General features: G+C 44.5%; 2 protein-coding genes across 3 annotated transcripts; both read left to right on the plus strand.

The window, feature by feature from the left end:
• Window positions 1-36: 36 nt before the first annotated feature.
• On the plus strand, window positions 37-4,439 carry LOC118409506. Its single transcript, XM_035810570.1, has 5 exons — window positions 37-220; window positions 343-515; window positions 1,428-1,629; window positions 2,060-2,237; window positions 2,466-4,439. Exons 2-5 carry the CDS (start codon window positions 376-378, stop codon window positions 3,704-3,706), a joined length of 1,761 nt encoding a protein of 586 aa, XP_035666463.1. The 5' UTR covers window positions 37-220; window positions 343-375; the 3' UTR covers window positions 3,707-4,439.
• A 788-nt stretch (window positions 4,440-5,227) lies between these two features.
• Window positions 5,228-14,264, plus strand: LOC118409639 (RAB6A-GEF complex partner protein 2-like). 2 transcript variants are annotated; one of them, XM_035810804.1, is made up of 8 exons: window positions 5,228-5,816; window positions 6,263-6,411; window positions 6,935-7,018; window positions 10,709-10,858; window positions 12,067-12,198; window positions 12,504-12,631; window positions 13,153-13,330; window positions 13,777-14,264. In XM_035810804.1, exons 1-8 carry the CDS (start codon window positions 5,704-5,706, stop codon window positions 13,998-14,000), a joined length of 1,158 nt encoding a protein of 385 aa, XP_035666697.1. In that variant the 5' UTR covers window positions 5,228-5,703; the 3' UTR covers window positions 14,001-14,264. The 2 variants fall into 2 exon arrangements, with proteins under 2 accessions (XP_035666697.1, XP_035666698.1); XM_035810805.1 differs by having other exon boundaries at window positions 6,266-6,411.
• The last annotated feature ends 1,287 nt before the right edge of the window (window positions 14,265-15,551 follow it).

Here is a 15,551-nt window from a genome sequence, read left to right on the forward strand (position 1 = left end):
ATTTTCGCGGGAATTCTCAAGACGCGCGCTGATTGGTCAGCCCATGGGCGTGTTCTAAAACAGCCCCGCCTAGTTCTTCCAGAACATTGGAATATAGTGTTCGGACGTTCTTCAAGTTCTTTCCAACGACATTCTGGTTTCGAACCGTGAAGTCGTCTCGTTTCTTTTTCGATTTCCCTTTCCTTTGTTCCCAACTTCTTAGGAAAATCAGCTGTTTCAGGTGAGAAAAGAAAGGAGTTTGTGTGTTTGTTCGGATGTTTGTTTCGGTGTAGATTTCTTTGCCAAACGATGTCGCCCTGAGGTAATTTCTACGAACTTTTAACTTTTCAAACTTTTCCTCAGACTCTTTAGGTCACCTGTCGTCAGATTTTGAAAATGGAAGACGCTCAGGCTACCCAGGCGATGGCAATGACTTCGCAGGACTTTGTACAGCAAGCGGTAGGACCGCTAGGACTTCCTCAGATGTTTTGGAACGACTTCAGCGTTTCGGACGAAATCTCACGGATCACGTACAGGTATGAACCATTTTTCGATACTTTTGCACCAAATTATACAGACCATAGAAATCTTTTGCCTGAGATGTTTGACTCAACAAAACTACAATCTAGATGGCAGTATTTTCTGCTAAAAGTTTTCAGACGACAGTCCTGTAATTTTGAGATATAGACTTTGACCTTCAGAAACAGCTGTGATTTAAATACCCCGGCAAAGAGAGAGAGATTTGAGTTGATCGGAAGTGCATTTCATCAAGAACACCGTTGAGTGCTTGCCTAAACGATCAATCGCATCCGTTCAGCTTGTATCATTCTCACGTTAACGTTACGTTTAACAGGATTGAAACGCGAGATTCTTGAGAAAGTTATGTAGTTGAGGGGCCTTGTCTGACTGTCTGACAGACATTGCATTCTATAACACTTGGTGGTCTTTGTCGTTCGAAAAGACACTCACCTGTTGGGAAACTTCAATTTCATTGATGATTTAAGATATAAACTTACTATTCTGAGTAAATTCGCAATCAAAGAAACATCCTAATATGCAACGTTGCTTATTGATACGACGATTTATCCGTTATGAAATATGAGATAAGTGGTGGGCGACTGAAGGCGCCATGCTCTCGTAAGGCTACTTTGCGGGCAGAGGCTGTTTTTTGACGTCTTTTATGCGCTTTATCGGGCTTTCTATTTTGCCAGGTTTTCGTTTTTCCGTCAGTCAATAATAAAACGTCTATAAAAGCGTCAACAATCAGCCAAAACCTAACCTCAGCTTTGAGAGTAACGTAGGGTCATTCCATTAAAAATCATCACAATTTCCGAGATGATTGGTTCAGTAACGTCTGTCTACGATAGAATCGGAATGTTATGCTTTCAATTTATCTTCTAATTTTAAAATTCTAATGCAAGTACTTATAATATATCCAACATTTTCAGCGTAAACGCCAACCACTTCCCGGCTAAGTTGTGGATACTAGTGAACGATCCCCGTATCAAGTCTATCTACTGGGACGAGCCCGGGGAGGAAGTGGTGATCGTGCAGAGCCAGTTCAAGGACGAAGTGTTGGAGAACCGCCAACTGGACGTCTTCAACACGGCCAACTGGGACAGCTTCGTCAGACAGCTCAACCTCTATCAGGTGACCATGCATGTATAGTCGTAGTCAATTAGTATGGCTATTGACAGGATGTTCTTTCCAATTTGAATTGTTCTGTTCTTTGACAGGATTTTTAATGTCATTTAAATTTTTGGCACTGTTGTAAGGATTTTTTAAACTCCCAAAAGAATGTTCCTGTCAATAAGAATCTAAATCTTGACCACCATTGATTGGATAATCTTGTAGATAACACTTCACAATCCTGTCAACCATACCAATACCGTAATGATTTACACTGAGCAAGAATAATTACTACTACCAAGGGATAGAAAACAGTAAATTAGTTACATGACCTCAGTGGAGAGCTCTTGACCTTGGATGCAGTTTTTTGTGTATGGTACAATTTTGTCAACAGATATGAATATTTCAGTTGACTATTGTTGTTGCAATTTGTCTGTTTGTTTGTTTGCAGTTCAAGAAGAACATCATGGCAGCTCGACATGAGGGCAACAAAGACATCCATCGCTTCCGAAACAGGTACTTCAGCAAAAGCCAGCCTGACCTGACTATGGTGAGGAGACAGAAGAAGAGGAAGAGACCTGACAGTGCAGGACCTGAGGACACGCCCAACAAGGAGAATTATCCACCAGGTAAGGGGCAAATATTAGTCTATAATACACAAGGGTGAATTATCAAAGTGTTTTTTCTGACATTATAGCAGAGAAAAGCCATGTAATTTTAAAACCAAGGAAAGAATGGACATAAAAATGTTGTAAAAGATTAATTACCTCCCTCAGTTTTTATTCTGTATGTCATTTTACGGTATCTGTTGCTTAATAACTTGTAACAAGTTGTACTGTTGTTTCTCTGTTGTTCAGGTCGTATGGGGCCCCCTGGCTCAACACCCTTCCCCCACCCCAACAGCAATGTGGGATTCCGACCGATCCCCATCCCGAATGGCCAGGCCGCTATGCCAAACATGCCTTTGGGGTCCAACGGTAGCATGGCTGTCAACAACGGATGGGCCCCAACCTACAGTGGGGAGAGGCTGCCTCAGTTCAACACCTTCTCTCAGTCGTCCCCCATGTATGGCTACCAAACACAGCAGTGCTACCCCGTGAGCGGACAGTTCCGAGCCCCCTATATGCAGCAGCGCTACCCACAGCCAACAGGTTTCTCCACACCCATCACTCAGGGCCCCAACAGGCTTCCCATCCAGACCTACAACTACAGTCCCTATGCCACACAGGCATTCGACTACAGCGCCGTCCAAACAACACCTACCACCACGGACAGGGCCGACTCTGGGAACCAAGGGGATGCAAAAGTCGTGGTGGAGTTCATCGACGAGAAGCAACAAGAGTTCCTACAAGCCATCAAGGCCATTGCCAGTGCAGCTGACTTCCATCCCAAGACAACCGAGACAAACATGATCATCTCCGGAGACATCGCCATCAAGGTGGAAGGAAACAACACAGTGAACGACTCTGGAGTGTGGGACGTCAAAGACAGCATGTCTGACACTGGCTCTCCACCTGAAAACGGCATCCTTGCACCCATCAGTGGCCCAAGCTCCACCATGCTTCCCACTGTCCAGACAGTTGTCCAGGCAGGACAAGGTCAAGTTGCTGAGGGGAGTTTCATCACCCATGTTTCAGAGCCCACCACCGCTCCAAGTACAGAGGACTGTGCTGTGTCTCCTGTCGTCGCCACCTCGTCAGTAAATCCGACAACCTTCACCCTGGTCTCTGCCTCTGATGCCACTATAAGTGCTACCACTGCTTCTGCCCCTGTCCCCGTCACTGCCATCAGCTTCATCGAGAACGACATCAACAAGACAGACAGTGATACTGACAACATTACCGCTGATGTCAACAACACGGTTGCTCCGAACATTACATCAATCACTACTGGCTCCAGTGGGTCCGACCAAGTAGTGTATCAAGTAAGCGCCATTTACGAGTACAACACTGATGCTTCCAACGACGGGAAAGCGAGCGAAGCAACTGAGGCAGCATCTGCGATTGGCAACCTGGGCGTTCCATTCGGCCAATGGGTTGATGTGCAACAAGGAGACGTACAGCACCTGTTACAGCCTGAAGATCCAACATCCCAGTAAAATATGTAGCTTCAGCGAATGCAGGACTCTAAGAATCAAAGTATAACTGAGGAGTTGATGAAAGCTCCTTGTTACAACATACTATTCAAGGCAGAAATTATTCTGACTGTGCAGCCAATGGTTAACTTCTGGTGGCACAAACATTCAGTAGGAATGATTTGTGGAGAGATGAGTTAATTTTGTTCTTTGCATTTTGATTTTATAGCTCACAATATTCTTCCCTTGGTAAACCTTGGAGCAGGAATGTGTGCAATTGAAACTTGAAAGTTAAAGTGATATCTGATGATATCTCATTTCATGAAATACTAATAATACGTTAGAAGTCGGGGAGAATACCCTGGAGTGCTGTACAGGTCTGTGTTGAACTTGTGTACATAACGGTTGAGTAAGACTGACTAGTATATTGCAAATAGATAGTGTTGTTATTATAACTCCTACTAGTTATCCATGTTGAGGAAAGGTTTTGACAACTGTTTTGTGTTTAACTGAAGTTTTAATACTGCGCCCTTTTAACGATATGTAAATTACAAGATGATCCTCTATTTTAGTTATAACACCACCTATTTATTGCTGATGAAAAGTTATGTTACTAAATAATTTAATATTTATATGTGAAGTGTACATATTAGGGCACTATATTAATATAGGAAATATTTAATCTATTTTGACAAGTAAGCTCATATACTCTGCCTCCTATTATAAGTTGAGCAGAATAAAGTCTTGTTGTCTGCAACTAGAATTTGCCATCTGTTATTGCTTGAAAATAGTTAAAGTTGCCCGTACATCTGTGTCAAATGCTTAGTGGTGGTTCCCATCTCCATTCTTGTAGCCCTTAGGCCACACACTTTTGTCCAAGCCAATATGTTACATGTACAGGGGTCAGTCTGCTGGTAGTGATGTGTGGTGTACTCCCATACTCTTCCTAATCAGTGCTGAGTGCTTTAATAGCAGAGAGAGCAGCATGAACCATTTCTAAAGTCTTTGGCATCACTTGGTCAGGGATCGAGCACTCAAAGAAATTTAGTCAAATAGTTAAGGACTCCTTTTATTTACAGCCTATAAAGTCCCTGCTGTTAGTAATTAGAAACAAGCATGATATCAGTAACTTTTTTTTTTTTCACAAAATGTTGATACTTTAAAAAAAGTGTCAGTTTGGATATCATTACCCTGGGAGCCAGACAGGACCGGGTAGCTAGCGAGTTTTGTTTAGGGACCCAAGGTAGTCAGCCCGCAGATCTCACATTTAGTGCTCCAGGGGAGTTTAAGCCTGAAGGAGTTATCGCTACATAAACTGTCCTAGCTGCCCGATCCCGGCTGGCTCCCAGGGAAGGATATCATCAACTCTCTCTAGATAGGTGAACAGCCAAAAATGAGAGCCTGAAAATGATCTTTGACGGGCATAATGATTGATATTGAAAACCATCCTCGAGCTCCTTGTAGCAAAGTGTGAGGCTTGATCCGAATCGGCAGGCGTTGAAATAGGAAGCTATTTTTACCTCCACGGAGATCGATCCACTACGAATCGTCTGCTAACTTTCCGCTAGTTCTGAAATTTAAAGAGTCAGATCAGCTGGCTCTGTAGATCGGCAAAAACAACGCGATTTTTCGCTTCACTGCAGCGATGCCGATTACCGAGGGAAGCCAGGAGCAAAAGTTGTTGATAAGAGGACACTAAAAGAAGAGAGGGGTCTCTGCAATTCATCGAATGCGCCCGAAAAGAGGGACTTCGGACGCAACGTGACGTGTTTAAACCCCCCTCCCCATCTGGCGTTTGGTCGCAAGCGCAAGCAACAACAAACGTCAACAGAACCCTTTTTACGTCAACTTAACGTTTAGAGAAGTTAACTTTTGAATTGTGTGTCAATCATGCGTAGTGGTTAAGGGAATCACTTGACTTTTGAACCCATTTCAAGTCCGGAAATCCGAGTGAAAGTACTTCTAGTATTTTGCTCGGTGAGTGACGCATTTTGGAAAGTGTGAAAAACAAAACTGTCACCATGATCATTGTGGAAGCGAGACTGGACAGAACTGTGTACTTGGCAGGAGAAGTACTGGAGTGTTTCGTGTCGTTCACCAACCAGACGCCAGAGGGTGCAGTCCCACTCAACAGGTAAACAAAATCATTGTAATGTTCTACAAGGTTACTAGTTTTAACGGTTATATATATAATTTTGCAACAATATAGAATAGGTATGATGTTAACGTTAGATGCAGAGAAATTAACTTGAAGATTTCAGTAATAGTTGTACTTGCTTATACAACTTGTACAAATTATTATGAAGAAGTAAGATGTGCTTCTTGAGCATAAGCTCATATTTGCATGTGCAAGGTCAAATGTGAAGGCCCCTAACTTGTAAACGGTTCTTTTCTTGATCATGCTTTATACATGTTCAGGCTCTATTTGTCGATATCCATAACATTGTTGGTCATGTTTTGTTTATGTCAACCATGTTTTTTAACTTCACATGCGTACTCAGAAATTGGTGAGGCACTTTGTCAGGCACTTTGATTCCAAGGCTGTGTCTCCTTTCTTATCTTTGTTGTTGTCCCAAATAGTAGTGACAGTGAGTCCTTGGCCTGGGCCAGTGCCCAGCTGCACTGCCAGTGTAGTGTGAGTGAGGCCCGTGTGGTGTGGCCTGGGGAGGACACTGGGGAGGTGCCACATGGACAGGAGGGGAGTGACACCGTCTTCATCCCCAGCAGAGGTTAGTGAGGCTCCCCTAACTTGTGTTGTTGGGACGAAATGCTGGGTTTCTGACAAACTGAATAATCTGACAAAACAGTGATAAGCTCTATGTACCTTTCTGTACCAGCAGTGTTTCTGTCCTGGCAGTGTTTCTGTCCCAGGTGTTAGTGCATGCACACTTAAAGCGGACAAACTTTAGACTGAAGAATGATGTTTTTTCGTTAGATAGCAGTGCAATGCTGCTTTGCAACGGCTTGAGTATTTTAGCCAAGTACACCAAGTCACTCCTAGTCCTGCTCTTCTCTGTAACTATATAGTATAAGAATATTGGATTCTTTTACATGCACAGGTTCAGCATTTGAGGCTTATCCCTGTGGCCCATTGAATTCATGGGAACTTAAAGTTTGTAAAAAAAAAAGGTGAAAGAAGAAACAGGATTTTCTGTCAACAAAAGTTGATGGAAATGTATCTTCTACATTCAGATTATTGTTCAGAGTTTATGAACCTTTAACAGATTTACATGTGTCGTATTTGACCTTCAGGTGAGCGGGGTCACACAGTCCTGTCCACTTCTCCCAGAATCCTTTTCTGTGACTTGAAGCTTCACAAAGGAGAGACCAAAACTTGTAAGTACCATTAGTCAGCTAGAAGTTACATTTTTGTAATGATAACATTCGATGTCCCTGTGGCATAGTTGATACCAGCTCTCACAGTTGTGCTCCTTGTTCCAATTAGTTAATAATGTAACTGGGAGACCCTGGCTGCACCATATTTTGAGAGGGATGTAAAATGATCCCTTGTTTAAGGAGGTTCATGTTAAAAGGCGATGGGCTGGAAACTTGCTGTCGTATTTGCCACTAGGCACCAAAAGATTAACATCAATAGCAACAACGTATTCCAACAACTTCCTTCCCATCATCATGGGCGTATGACGAGATGACGTCATACGGGGGAATTGTGGGCAAACCATGTGATGAACACCGCGAGATCTTGCGAGAACCAGAGTAAGAACTCCAGATCTCGAACGAACTGAGAGAACCAGGACGTCCCCGAACCAGCTCTCCTCTCCTACTACCGCCTCTCACGCGCCATTTTGAACAACGTCGAACATCTCCCCTCTTTGACTACTTCCAAATTATCCTCCCACACGTCTACCTTTTCGACTACCCACAAGTTTCTCCCCCAAAGTCAACATGTTTGGTGCGGGTCGGAGGAAGATACGGCCCCCAGCGCGTCTCGTCTCTTCACCCGCTGAGGACGACGAGCTCGAATGGCATTCCACGCCGGCAGAACTCTCGAAAAGACTGGAAAAAGAACTGCTGGATGTCACCCGACAACTCGAAAAGATGAAGGCCGATATCGGCGCTGATTTGGAGAGGGCCGGAAGAGTTCGTGCCCCCCTCCCCACCAACGCATTTGAAGATGACGACGGAGGTCAAAGGTCTCCGATCCCAGAAATCGCAGCGCGAATTCAAGATGGCCGAACGGAAGAGCCGCACACTAGGGCTCCGTGCGCGGAGTTTCGAGCGCCCGAGCTTCCTGCGAGGCACAGTTTTCCGACTCTGCGGGAGGTTCGGGCCTTTCATCAGCTACAGAGCGACCCTGCAGAGTTCTTGCGGCACGTCTCAAGACACACCGAAGGGGAACAGCGGGGCGCCGAGGGCCACCCCCCTCCCCCATGTGCAACACTCAGCACGTCCAGGAAGGCCTCCCACTTACCCAAGGTAAGAGACTTACCAGCGGCCTCACCAGGAAGGCGCACGACAGGGTCGTTAGGGAGGTGAGTTGGCCTCATGAACACGTTTTTTCTGCCACCACCGCCATCACGTATGACTCATTGACTTACGATCAGTTTGTCGCGGGGGAAATGTCAATCATCCTCAGCTCCCACACCCACCCGATAGAAAGCTGGAACAGGGGACACATCTTGAGGGGACTCATGCTGGACGTGCCCACATACACCTTTAGAGGTATTAGAAACTTTTTCAAGATTCTACTCATTCACGCAGAACATGGCCTGTTCAACATTGACACCAATACTACTCTAGCCGAAGTGCAGAAACTAAAGGAGGATCATCTGCGGCGGCCCTCGCTGGAGATGGAACACGGTCACGCACACGGCGGCCTTCAGCAGGCAGCATCCATCGAGAGAGCCGGAGGTCCACGCAGCACATACTGCTACAGGTATCAAGCCAATACCTACACCTTTGTCACCGACCACATCTCAGCGTCGGGTACACTCCATGTACATGCTTGCAAGTTCTGTGCCAGGAATAGGCCGGAAGTGGACGCGGATCATCCAGCCAAGTTCTGCCCATACAACAGAGACACCGGAGGGTACAGTAACCAGCCAGGGAACTCCAACAACTCCTGACTAGACTCGGCGCGCAGCACAGGTGTGATTTATCCGGCATCAACCTTGACCGACAACACGAAACTGATTCAACGCCCACATGCCACTCTAAAGCCCTCACCAGACAAGATGGCGAGCACCCACGTCCCACATGCTGCTCTACAGCCGGCGAGCACCCACATCTCACATGCTGCTCGAAAGCCCTCATCAGACAAGACGGCGAGCTTCCACGTCCCACATGCCGCTCGAAAGCCCTCACCAGACAAGATGGCGAGCACCCACGTCCCACATGCTGCTCAAAGGCCCTCACCAGACAAGACGGCGAGCACCCACGTCCCACATGCTGCTCGAAAGCCCTCACCAGACAAGACGGCGAGCACCCACGTCCCACATACTGCTCGAAAGCCCTCACCAGACAAGAAGGCGAGCACCCACGTCCCACATGCTGCTCAAAAGCCCTCACCAGACAAGACGGCGAGCACCCACGTCCCACATGCCGCTCGAAAGCCCTCACCAGACAAGACGGCGAGCACCCACGTCCCACATGCTGCTCGAAAGCCCTCACCAGACAAGACGGCGAGCATCCATGTAATAAGGCCTGCCCTAAAGCCTTCACCAAAAAAGACTTTGGACATCCTTGTCCAATGTCCAGTTACAACGCTCACATTTGACAAGACGGCAACTCTTAGGGCTCCATGTACAGCCACAGGTCATCCACGGACAAGACGGGAAGCGGCTTTCCCCTTCGACCCAGGCGTCGCCCTCACAAACACAAGCGGCAGCGGGAGACCTGGCGTCGTTATGCCCTGTCTACGACCATTGGCAGAACACTAGGTCTAAGACCATTCAAGCCGACGAGTAAGCAGCTCGTCCCCACCATCGGAGTCTTCTTGGCTGCCTGCGGCCTGGCCTGTGACATCGTCTGTGGCGGAACTATGTACTTGAACCAGCTCATCAGACTCGATTAAACATGTCACGCGCCAATACGTCTCCGAAGTGAGTGTGCCTGAACAATTATGGGCGTATGACGAGATGACGTCATACGGGGGAATTGTGGGCAAACCACGTGATGAACACCGCGAGATCTTGCGAGAACCAGAGTAAGAACTCCAGATCTCGAACGAACTACCATCCACCGCCCAACAACGTCCTTGAACTTTCTATTCCACCCGTTCGTTATCTTATCCCGTTTTTTAACCCACCACCTAGTTTAGGCTCAGCACCACAGTAGATACTAGTCAGTGTTTTAGCAAGTTATGTATGTCGATTATGTGTATGACCAGCACGTCCTACAACGTGCAGTCAGTGCCAGAAGTCGTTCTCATTTACAGTACCTTTAACTCCTTTAGGCCTCAGATAGGCGAGAGCACAACTGTATTCTACTTCAGGACTGTAGAGCGGTCACTTTTAAAGAGAGTTTATACGTTTTACGACAATTTACTGATCGTCTTATTGTTATTGTTACATGCCTTCTTTGTAAGGAATACCTGTCTTGTATCCAGTTCATTTATATGCCTAGCGTCTCTAGGCTAGGCCTGTGACATCGTCTGTGGCGGAACTATGTACTTGAACCAGCTCATCAGACTCGATTAAACATGTCACGCGCCAATACGTCTCCGAAGTGAGTGTGCCTGAACAATTTAAATTCTAAGATGCTCTACCCTAGGAAAACCAGACTCCTAAGAGGCTATGCGGAAAGGGTTACCGATCCCCGCCAAACGCGTGCCTGCACCGGCCCCACTATCCAGTTGGCCTCTCTAATCGATAGCAAACCGTTCCCGTACTGGCTCAAATCAGCAAGCGATAGTGGGGGTCAGCTGGATCGTCAGGCGAGTGTAACTTGTGGGGACGCATGTGGTGCTGAATCAGTCGTGAAGACTTCCCGTGCTGGCTCGAATCAGTCTGGTTTTCCCAGGGTACTAATTGGATTGCTTTACCTTACCAATACCTCTGCCCCCTGCAGACTTGTACAGAGAGGTGATCCCACGTGAAGCCCCTCCCTCCTACAGAGGTCACTCCGTCAAGTACTCCTACAAGGTCACCATCGGCACACAGAGAGTCGGTGCCCCAACCAAACTGTTGAGAGTACCTTTCAGGGTTCTTGTAGTTTATGGTAAGCATGCTTTCATCATGTTCTTTTTCTAGGCCAAGGAGGTTATAGAGATACTCATAGCTCTAGTATATGAACATGTTAAAAGCCCCCTCTGTCTACCTTTTGATATAACAACAAATGTAGCAAATATCTCTGCTGTTCAGTTCAGTTCAGTTCAGTTCATCCTCATATTCATAAGAGGTGCCACTAGTAATATCAGACCATGCATGAGCTGTAGCTGTAGCCCCATTATATTTTGAGTTTTTCTTTAAGTATAACATAGATCTACTATTATCTATTGACAAAAAATTGCAAAATTCCTTTTAAGCTATTGTAAACTTCTTATTTTGGAAGCCCAAAGTTCCCAGATGGTCTTTATATTGTCTGAACATATGTAAGAGTACAAGTCAAATCCATAGCAGGGCTCGAAATACTGGGTGCATGTGCACCCAGGTGCACCCAAAATTGGAGCTGTGCACCCAATTATTGTCTGTGGGTGCACAGGGTGCACCCAAATATTTTCTTGAGTTTATGTATGTAAAGATATCAAAGTGTACTAATATACATCATATTCTTGACATCTAAGGGAATAGAAAGATAATAAAAATGTCTGTCATGGTACTTTTAGAATTTGATAGCATGTAACTATATTTTGTTATTAGGTTTTTCTGACATTCTACTTGAATTCAAGTGGTGCACCCAAAAAATTTTTGGTGCACCTAATTTTTTAAGCTGGGTGCACCAGTGCACCTAATCCCAAAAATGAATTTCGAGCCCTGCATAGTGTAACAAGAAACTACATGATGCTAATCTCCCCTTTAACAATTATGTTGTTATGCTTCCTCAAAATGTACAATATTTGATTGCTTGGCCACTTGTATGATCAGATATTAAGTCTGGTAAGAAAGTAATGATTTTACCCCGAAACATCTGCTTTAACTTAATGTCTCTGTGGCCAAGTGGTAATGCAACCTTGCTGCTTGGTCATCTGGTTCCATGGGCCTGAGTTTGATCCCAGGGTTGGCTCAGCTTGGACATGTTGTAAGAGATTTCAGTAGTCTTTTGGATGGGACATGAAATGGTGGTCCTGTGGTTGAGGAGGTGCCTCAAGCATGTACAGTAAACAGCCTCATTACTCAGATTGGGTACCTACTGGCTGCAATAATACACCAAGGCAAAATATAACCCTACATGATACTAGTGTCCTAATGGCTCCTTGTTTGCATCAGATTTGGGAGATCCCACTGTATACGAGGAGGTGCCTCCCAGTAACCCCTTCCTGGAGGAGCAGAGGCAGGAAGGGTCTCTGTTAGAACTGGCCGGCCAGGTCCTCACAACCATCACCGGCAGGAAATCACCCAGTAAGACATCATTTTAACTACTTACACAACAGCATTAGAATCAACCATCCTTTTTAAGTTATTGTCAATAGTAGACAATAGGAAGACGTATACACAATGAAGTATGCAGCATTTCAAGCTTCTTATTTTTTCTTTGGATATCCAAAATAAACATAGATAGCAGGTAGTAGTTGTTAGATATATATTGCCTATGTGATATGCCTATTCATTATATTTAAATCATACGATAATCCGGAGAGTGAGTCATTATTGTGCCAGTTTGTGGCACATGTTGCATCATCAGAACCCATGTATATTTCCTCCAGATGTGTACAACATAACTAACCAGAGAGGAACAGTGGGGAAGTTCACACTGTTCAAGTCAGCATACAGAATAGGAGAGGACATTGTGGGCAGCTTTGACTATGCTGGTGCTTCAGTTCCCTGTATGCAGGTATGACTCTCCAGTTTTGTTGTAAAATTATATTCACATCCAGTTTTCAAAATACAATGTACCTGTACATTTTATATCGGTTGCCCATTTCACAACCTCAGCCCAAAACTAGATTGCCATAAACATTTTAGCTTGCCACAGGTTGAAGGCCCTATTTACGAGCTCGCAAATGATTTCTGTGATATATTTTATGTTGAGCCCAGGTTTGGGGTTGTAACGCTGATTTTGATCCTTGGTGTACACAGCGGTAGGCCACTGGCCCTGGAGCCAGGTAGCATGCTGCATTACCCGAGTGTGAAACTAGCTATAGGTTGCGCCAGAAAAATTATGGTTGTGCTGTGCAACTGGGAATTTCAACCTGTCATCCCTCCTTAGTGCTAGTACTATAGCAAAGCAAAGCTACTATCATCACCGACTATAATTTCTGGAGCTTCTGAATTTTTTTAGATCTTCCTACCATTTTGGAAGACGAAATTTCAAATAATTTTTTTTGTGAAACTTACTTACTATCTACTTTTCAGTTCACTGTGACGTTACAAAGCGAGGAGCACATAGCGGAGGAGTGTCGCCGGAAGCCGAGCCAGGCCGTGGCCACCATGTCCTTCAGCCGCCATCACGAGTTCTGTCTGCACACGCAGCGAGGCCACATGATCCTGCCCATCCCGCTGTCAGCCACACCCTCCTTCATGACAGATATAGGTACTAGGGGGTTCTCATGTCTTTTATTATTGGTGTACAAGGCATGACATACAAGGCATAGCATAGCTTTAAGGTAGTGTATTTGGCTCAAAGCCTTTACTTTAGGATGTTGGTTACAGTCCCCTGATATGCTTTGATGTTGTGCCCTTGGGAAAGGCACTGGACACGACTTTCCTCACTTTGGTCAGGTCAAAGTATATCCCCTGGATAGGAGGTCCCGTGTTTGAGGAAGGCCACAACTCGAGCATGTAAAAGAAACCACCATATTTATGGAAAAGAGTACAAGTCATTTCAGGTGTGAGTGTATCAATTAAATCTGTCTGAAAATACAGCTCATAGTCTTCAGTACAAATTTAGGGTGTTACAAAGTTTATCTGTCATCACATAATCTTCAAGAAATTTTGCCCTTTAATCCTTGCTTTACCATTGTCCATTCTTTGTTTCAGTGACAGTGAAGTGGAGACTCCACTTTGAGTTTGTGCTTGCCTGTAGTCCCATCTCCCAACCAGAACTTCCCACCAGCCAATCAGAGTCCACCACATGGCAAGGGCCAAGCAGTGTCGCCGTGGATACCATGGTTTGGGACCTGCCAATCAAAGTCCTACCAACCAATCCGCTACAAGCCACTGCAGTGTCATTGATCAAGTCATCTAGCAGTATTAAAGTGTGACTTGTACAGTCTATTTGTATTTAATCATATACCTGTCAATACAAGGTGCCTTTAACCAACCAGCTCATCGCAATGTAAACTGTTGCAAAACTTACATTATGAACATGTAAATGTAAGCATTAGGGATCTAATCGTAACACAATGGCCATTAATATGTTAACAAGAAGACATACATCTTACAGCCTTGTTAGGTAATTATCAATTGTATAAAAGGTTTTAATATTACGGTATACCATATTGCAATAAAACATTCTTAGCCTTACAGAGTATCTGTTGGCCGATAGACTTTTAAGTTAAAAACTATCACAAGCTCTCCTTTTGCACAACACAAAAGCATTATCCTCTGATTGGCTGACAGCTGCTTAGTGGTAATGTCCCCAGTAGTGAAAAGTGTAGTGTAGTTAAAGAGGCATTCCACTCCAGAAGGGAGTCTTGTTTTCCAATAAATAATGTGTCAATGAATACACAATCAGCCGAATTTTGTGGAATTCACCTTGGGATGAATTACGTGATATGTGTTTTATAAAACAATAATGACTCACTAAACCCATGCAGACCCTACCAATGCATTCCCTATACGCATAGATACTTTGTTTATCGTACATTTTTTCGGAATAAATGAGGTACGCTGAGCACACCGAGAAGGCAAATTTCTCTTAAGATAGCAAAGAATACAAGAACAATACGAAATTTCTTAGCGAACCTGAAATTAGTTTGGTAACCTTACCTAAAAGTTCTGCATTGTATTCAGCCATAGGATTTATTCAATTAGAGGGTACTTGGGGAGTTTAGTAGAAGACTGAATGCTTTTGAGGCATGCAGAGCAACTGGGTACTGTATCGTATAATGTGAAGTCGTATGCAGTTATCACTTCCTAAAATGAATATCTATCGGAAAATAACACACTCATGTGGAGTGGAATGCCCCTTTAAGCAGAGTACGAACTGAACAGAGTTCTAGGACACAGGTTCAAAGCTGTTTTGGAGAAAGTCCTAGAGTCAGCTACACAACATGTGACAAGCATGGCACAGATACTGTGCTGTTTTATTTTCTCTCCTTGTTCAATCATGTCTAAAACCTCATATAGAAATCACAATGCTATAAACCATAACATATTATCCATTTGTATTACGACAACAGTTCAGTAAAACTTTCCCAACAAAATGGACGTACTATATTTTTAATCATGCCTATGAGTGTAACATGGCATGTAAAGTAAATACAAGTTTTCTTTATCACTGACTAAAATCCAATGCTTGTATCTAAAACTCAATCTCCAAGCAGATGCTACGGTAGCATAAGATAGTATCAAAAGCTGACAGAGGAGTGAAGCTGGTCTAGGAGTTTGTATGCTCCTGTGCCCGTCTGACTCCCTTTGGCCGGCTATACTCCTATCTTATGGCACCATAGGACCTGCTTGGAGATCTAAAACTATGGCAAAGGAAGTCTATTTATTCTAAACTTTGTGTCAACTGCTCCTTTCATTCTGTATATGTGCTGGCTTTTGTCCATACAAAAGTTCAGACCGTTCAGTGTACCAATAAGAACACA

This window comes from Branchiostoma floridae, chromosome 2 (assembly GCF_000003815.2).
Source record: "Branchiostoma floridae strain S238N-H82 chromosome 2, Bfl_VNyyK, whole genome shotgun sequence".
Taxonomy (NCBI): Eukaryota; Metazoa; Chordata; class Leptocardii; order Amphioxiformes; family Branchiostomatidae; genus Branchiostoma; species Branchiostoma floridae.

Coding starts and splice junctions, on each gene's coding strand:
- LOC118409639 (XM_035810804.1), top strand. CDS start 5,704: ATGATCATTGTGGAAGCGAGACTGGACAGAACTGTGTACTTGGCAGGA. Junction 7,019..10,708: donor CAAAGGAGAGACCAAAACTT/GTAAGTACCATT, acceptor TGCCCCCTGCAG/ACTTGTACAGAGAGGTGATC. Junction 13,331..13,776: donor CTCCTTCATGACAGATATAG/GTACTAGGGGGT, acceptor TCTTTGTTTCAG/TGACAGTGAAGTGGAGACTC.
- LOC118409506 (XM_035810570.1), top strand. CDS start 376: ATGGAAGACGCTCAGGCTACCCAGGCGATGGCAATGACTTCGCAGGAC. Junction 516..1,427: donor ATCTCACGGATCACGTACAG/GTATGAACCATT, acceptor CAACATTTTCAG/CGTAAACGCCAACCACTTCC. Junction 2,238..2,465: donor CAAGGAGAATTATCCACCAG/GTAAGGGGCAAA, acceptor TCTGTTGTTCAG/GTCGTATGGGGCCCCCTGGC.